Genomic DNA, 6,864 nt, shown 5'->3' with positions numbered 1-6,864 from the left:
TATAAAGCCCTAAAATGTTCATCTATTTCATTCATCTGATCAGATTTAATTATTAACCCACCAGCATGTTGAGCTCCTCCTACCATTTTCAGAATAACTGATTTTTGCTGCAGACTTGCTTTAACTCTTCAGCTAACACCTGACTAATCAGTCGTCAGTAAAATAAAAATGTGAGCTCCACACCCACTGCAGTTTTACTGCAATCACTGCCTAGAAGCAGGTTTCACACAAGGCTTTGGCTTGTGTGGTTGCCATGCATCCCAACATAAAGGATTAGACACGGTTTGTCCCATGGGAGCTCATTAACATGGGGAGGCACGCCTGGCGGGCATGAGCCAAATCCCAGTTCATCTGCTGGTTTTCTCCAAGCCCAACATTCACATCAATGAGGACCATCGATTCTTTTTCTTCTTCTGGTACAATATAAAAATAACGGTTTAAATGTTAGCCATTATGTCCTTGTTCTATAAGGACTCAAAACTCATTGACTCGTTTTTTTGGTAACAATTAAAGAAAACAAACATTTTTTTGATAATTTTCCTGAAGTCGACGGTTCAGCCGAACATTAATGTCTTTTGTTGTGAGGCGCTCAGCAGAGGTGGAACCGGTCAATTACTTCCCAAATCACAAGAAAGCCCAAGTCTTAAGTTAGGTCCATTGACTTGATGTGAAAGACTCGAGTTGACTCACAAGTCAAGAATAGCAAGTCCAAATCGTGGGGGTAGCAGCTTCAGTAGGGAGACCCAGACGTCCCTCTGCTCCTCTGGGGGAATCCCAAGGCGCTCCCAGGCCAGCAGAGAAACATAGTCCCTCCAGCGTGTCCTGGGTCTCCCCCTGGTTTTCCTCCCGGTGGGACGTGCCTGGAACACCTCACCAGGGAGGCGTCCAGGAGGTATCCTAACCAGATGCCCGAGCCACCTCATCTGTCTCCTCTCCATGTGGAGGAGCAGCAGCTCTACTCTGAGTCCCCCCCGGGTGACTGAGCTCCTCCCCCTATCTCTAAGGGAGAGCCCAGACACACTACGGAGAAAACTCTTCTCAGCCGCTTGGATCCGGGATCTCGTTCTTTCGGTCATGACCCAAAGCTTATGACCATAGATGAGGGTAGGAACGTAGATCGACCGCAAAATCGAGAGCTTTGCTTTTTTTATTTTTAAGTGTATTCCGCTTAACCCCCGATTGCTCGCCGGGTGCCGCACAATGGCAGCCCATTGCTCCCCAAAGGGGGTAGATTAAATGCAGAGAGTTCATTTCTTCATGGTGAGATCAATACAGTTCAATTTACTGTAAGTTTGAGACAGAGTTTAAATTTGATCTGCTTTGGCGCTAAAGTTACTGTCACATGATTTAGCAAGCTGAACGTCTTAATCCTAAATATCTGTTACTGATTAACAAGACAGGAAAGCTGAAGCTAGAAGCAATCACCATATAGCTGTGTCCCTAAACAAAAGGGGTTTGCATTCTAGTAAGAAAATATTTTATTGGGTTTTAAATAGCTCAGGCTAGCAGGCTTAACTTTGCAAAGCCGCTGCTACTGAGCAAATACCCTCCCTATCTAAGCTATAGCTCTATAGACATTTAAATGCAAACTTTCTATAATAGATTTGAAAATGTAATCCTTTTTTAAGTGGTTCAGTAACATCGCCATGAAAAATCAGTAATTGCTGATTGTACATGCACATGATTATCAAGAAAAACATTTGTGTGGCTTTTGAAAACACATCATTAGCTAGCATATCTCCGCATATCTCCGCATATCTCTGCAAATCTCAACATATCTCAACATATCTCAGCAAATCTCAGCATATCTCAGCAAATCTCAACATATCTCAGCAAATCTCAGCATATCTCAGCAAATCTCAACATATCTCTGCAAATCTCAGCAAATCTCAGCAAATCTCAACATATCTCAACATATCTCAGCATGTCTCAACATATCTCAGCAAATCTCAGCATATCTCAGCAAATCTCAGCAAATCTCAACATATCTCAGCATATCTCAGCATATCTCAACATATCTCAGCATATCTCTGCATATCTGAGTAAATCTCAACATATCTCTGCAAATCTCAGCATATCTCAGCATATCTCAGCAAATCTCAACATATCTCAACATATCTCAGCAAATCTCAACATATCTCTGCAAATCTCAACATATCTCAGCATATCTCAACATATCTCAACATATCTCAACATATCTCAACATATCTCAACATATCTCAGCAAATCTCAACATATCTCTGCAAATCTCAACATATCTCAGCATATCTCAGCAAATCTCAACATATCTCAGCATATCTCAACATATCTCAGCATATCTCAGCATGTCTCAACATATCTCAGCAAATCTCAGCATATCTCAGCAAATCTCAACATATCTCTGCAAATCTCAGCAAATCCCAACATATCTCAACATATCTCAGCATGTCTCAACATGTCTCAGCAAATCTCAGAATATCTCAGCAAATCTCAGAATATCTCAGCATATCTCAACATATCTCAGCATATCTCAACATATCTCAGCATATCTCATTATATCTCAGCATATCTCAGCAAATCTCAGCAAATTTCAGAATATCTCAGTAAATCTCAGCAAATCTCAGAATATCTCAGCATACCTCAGCATATCTCAGCATATCTTAACATATCTCAGCAAATCTCAGAATATCTTAGCAAATCTCAGAATATCTCATTATATCTCAGCAAATCTCAGCATATCTCATTATATCTCAGCATATCTCAGTCTTATGTTTACATTTTATCACTGCTGCACTTTAGGAAATGGAACTGTCCTGAGAGCTTTACTGAATGAAATGTTGTTTTTTATACACCCTGGTTGTATAAAAAATCAATTTAGGTTTTTTAATAACGAAGTTAAAGTTGCAGCAAGTCAGGCTTTTTCTAACCCTGAGGCAGCCATTGTCAGGGAATGACAGGTGTCAGGGGAAAAAATGTTTTAAGAAATGATTTAAAATGTTTTTAGTTCACTTCACTTTTCCTCTAGTTTGGTTTAAATGCAGAAGTTAAATTTACATCGGAGCTTGAGGCCTTCGTCTTTTCATAAGCATTTGGTTTTAATGCCACTTCGTTAGATCTAATTTGAATAGTTTATTACTAATAGCCTATAGGTTTTTTCTGCTTTTATTAGAAATTATGTAAAAGGAAAAGTTATGAATAGGACTTACATATTAGAATATATAATTAGCTGAAATTTGAATAGTGAGTCCAAATAAAAAAAAAAATTGGAAATTAGTTTAATTAGACACCATTTAATTATTAAAGATTTTTCTGCTTGGTATAAAAATGTACCCAAACACACACAGTAAAAAGCCCATTTATGTTTTTATAAACTGAAACTATGATGGCAGGATGTGTGATTTTACCTGTTTGCAGCCAGTCTGGAGGAAATATAACCACCTGGTATCTGAGTCACGATGTAACCCCAGAAGAAAGAGCCGTGAATCATTCCCACAGTCTCTGGGTCCCAGTTGAATTTCGCTTTCTTCAAAACAAAGACAAATATATCAAGCATTTTAAAATTAGATTACTATATTTTTAAACTTCTGTTTAAGAAATTTGGAAATACAATATTGGATTTTCTTTTTATAGGAAGAAAAAAAAGGGAAACGACAAAAACAAAAGCATATCAAAACAGGCATTTATCTTATTCAACTTTTAGTAAATTAAAAAATATACGGAAGGGGGTTAGGGCCATTTTTACATTTTATTTTAGTTTAATATAAGATTAAACTCTGAATTCTGACATGTCTGTTTTAGAGACTAAACTAGCTCTCTGGTTTTAATCACCTTCTGCTCTTCTATTATTGATTATTATTTCAGTGTTCCTGTTCCTCCCAAATAAGTCCCATCTTTGTCAGGGAAGCTCCACATCTCTACCTCCATGGTGTCCATCTACATTAAGATCCACAATTCTGAGATTAAAGTCAGAATAATGATCCATATTAAACTAAAATAAAATGTTAAAATCAGATTTTTATTTATTCAGAGGCCCTAATCCTCTTCCCTAAAAATGACTGTCCAGAAAGTGAATAAAAAGATCAAATAAAGCAGGGCTCTATATGAGGGACTGGGAGGGGAAAGGGGGCGTGGTCAGCGCGCCCACCTCTTTAATGATGATCTTGCCGTTCTGATGGATTGTGCTGTTGTTCACCATGCTGACGATGGCCACACCCAAGTTACAGCGGATCCCGAAGGAGATGCAGAAGCCCAGCCCGCTCAGCATGGCGATGATGTACCTGCGCGGCAGCCCGAAGCAGGTGCAGTCACACAGGGGAGCCTTGCGCTCCTGCTCCCCCCTGGGTCTGCCGTCCTCCGTCAGCTCTATGCTCTCACCTGTTTGCTGCTTTTTCTCCATCCTCCTGCATCACAGGACCATTATATAACCAACATGTCTGATGCATGCAGGCGTTCATGCAAACAAGGGATTTATTATTATTATTATTATTATTATTATTATTATTATTATTATTATTATTATTATTATTATTATTATTATTGTTAAATCAAGAGGATCAGAAGTGGTTATTTTACACACAAAAAACCCCATAACCTTATTATAAATGAGACGTTACCTTCGTCTCTCTCTTTCTAAAGGACAAATCCCCATTTTTACTTTCAGAAAATACATTTTCTCTCCTTAATTTTTTTTTACATTAAATAGAAAAATATATTTTCGTTTTCTTGCTGTAAGGAGAGAAAAAAACCGTCATACCGCATTGCAGCAGCATCTGCTTGGAGATCATTTCAACCTTCTTGTTTTTAGTTACGGCCTTATATGTTTTCCTTTTTTTTTTTAGTTAAATCTTCTCTAAATATCTATAATGTTTAATGTCTTCAGATCCTAATGAAATGTGAGGCCCTCAGTTTGGCAAACAGGCCTTTTTTTCTCAGCACAGAGTCACGTTTCTGCGCCGCAGCTTTAAATTCAACATCTGGATCCTGATTTAGACATAAAATAAGAAATGAGGCCTGCGCTTTAAGACAAAGGGTTACATTAAATAACAAAGGAAAAAAAAAACAGCAACTAAGGTTGGAAAAAAAATGTTTTTTTTATTATTACATCTAAACATATTGCAATTCGATCCGTTTTTACAGAAAAAATGTATAAAATATAAATGTTTGCAGTTTGAGACAAACTGTTCTCCAGTTTTTCAGAGGAAATCAGCTGAAATGAATCTGATCGATGGGAGGTGATTCAACTCTGATCCTTTTACAAATATCTCCTGGACTTGGAGTCACGACTCGATCTGTTTCATTAATTATTAAAAACATCGCGGGCCCCTGGCGATGGGGGGGGGGGCGGGGGCACCCTCCTGGGAAATAATGCTGATCCTTAAATATTGGGGCCACACGACTCTGCTGTCACTATGCGTGATCCATCCCACCCAGAACACGTAAAAACACGTGCGCATCATTTAGGGGATTTTTATTTTATTTAATAAGAATTTCTATGGAAATAAGAAAAGAATGACTTTATTCTTTACCTGTACAGCTTCCCCAGGGCCTTTCCTGCCATCTGTTTAACCCCCTCCCTGATGGGGAGCGCGTTCTCCTTCCCTGGCTCCATTTCTAAGTTATATAGTTAAAATGAAATCCTAAAATACTTTAATAAAAGGCAGAGCAGCATAAAGGAGCATATTGTTAACAAAAACGTTTTTTCCAACTGTCGCGTTTCTTTCTTCGTGTAGAAAAAACGCCTCGATGTCCTGAAAAAAAAGGAGCTGATGGGAAAAAATGGAGAAACAGGAGCAGAAAGCTCAGCCAGAGAGAGAAGGATAAACAGTCTGCAAACAGCAGTCAGATAAGTCCGCCTGCGCTTTGCGCGCTTTTAATCCATGATGTGCCATTTTTCTTTTCTTTTCTTTTCTTTTAAGATCCCGTCGGCGGTTAGGAAGCAGAAAAGCAGAAATGAGAAGTGAGATGAGGAGGATTTCAGGTTTTAACTGAGGTGAGGATCTCCGGTGTGGCTGCAGCCGGAGGAGAGCGCAGCATCACGGAGGACGCAGCGCGTCTACCTGTCAGCTCCTCCCTCCGATCCTCTCATTCACTTCTAATTCAAAACCTCTCAGCGGGAAGCGATGGACCGCTGTCCTTTACTCACCATTTACCATTAGGCACATTGCCTAGGGCCCCGAGCTCCTGGGGGCCCCATAAAACAATGAGCCATTCTGTATATTGGCTAAAATAAGAGTTAAACTCAGGATCTGGTTTTGTAGATTGGTTTATTTTTGATGCTTTGGGCGCAGTGGATTTGTTTGGGATGTGGTTCTTTGAGAGGCCACATATTGTTTTCATTTTTGTAAAAAGCTAAATAGATTTCACTTTACAATATTTTGTTTTTGTTTAACTCGTTATTTTGCATCTGAGCATCCTTTTTAAAATGGTTTCTTCCAATTTAGTTCCACCTCTATATAAGAAACATGTGTCTGCCACTGTTCTTGTGGTTGATGTGGTTTGGTTGATGTCCTGCACCAGAAAAAATGAAAGACTCGTTAGCTGAAAACTCTTTGGAGCATGTTCTCCTTTCAACCGGTTTGGGTCCCACCTCCAACACTGTTTGACCTCCTGATGAGCATGTGACACATTAATACAACTATTCCTTATTTAAGCACATTAATTATGATTTTGATAAAAATCCTTTGGCTAAAATGTCATCAGAACAATTATAATATTAATTGTGTCTTCAGTGTCCACCATATTGGATCAGTCCATTTGCTGCACATGTTCAGAAAGGTCCAAACAGACAGCAGCAAACCATTTGAAAACAAACCATGCAAAGAGCAGTGTTGCCAACTTAGCGCTTTAGTCGCTATATTTAGCCACTTTTCAGACCCCTCTAGCACT

General features: G+C 39.1%; 1 protein-coding gene across 1 annotated transcript in view; it reads right to left on the bottom strand.

Annotated features, from left to right (window-relative positions):
- The window catches only part of slc17a6 (solute carrier family 17 (vesicular glutamate transporter), member 6), a 30,490-nt gene extending 24,488 nt beyond the window's left edge, over positions 1–6,002 (bottom strand). The window contains exons 1-3 of the mRNA XM_015393762.1: positions 5,505–6,002; positions 4,124–4,379; positions 3,384–3,502 (exon numbers count right to left, since the gene is read on the bottom strand). Coding sequence (XP_015249248.1) covers positions 3,384–3,502; positions 4,124–4,379; positions 5,505–5,587 — 458 coding nt within the window. The 5' untranslated portion in view covers positions 5,588–6,002. The remainder of the gene's footprint in view (positions 1–3,383; positions 3,503–4,123; positions 4,380–5,504) is intronic.
- Between the last annotated feature and the right edge of the window lie 862 nt (positions 6,003–6,864).

The sequence above is a fragment of the Cyprinodon variegatus genome, unplaced genomic scaffold (assembly GCF_000732505.1).
Source record: "Cyprinodon variegatus isolate N-32 unplaced genomic scaffold, C_variegatus-1.0 Scaffold656, whole genome shotgun sequence".
In the NCBI taxonomy this organism is placed as follows: Eukaryota; Metazoa; Chordata; class Actinopteri; order Cyprinodontiformes; family Cyprinodontidae; genus Cyprinodon; species Cyprinodon variegatus.
This window is presented reverse-complemented; position numbering and strand designations above follow the sequence as displayed.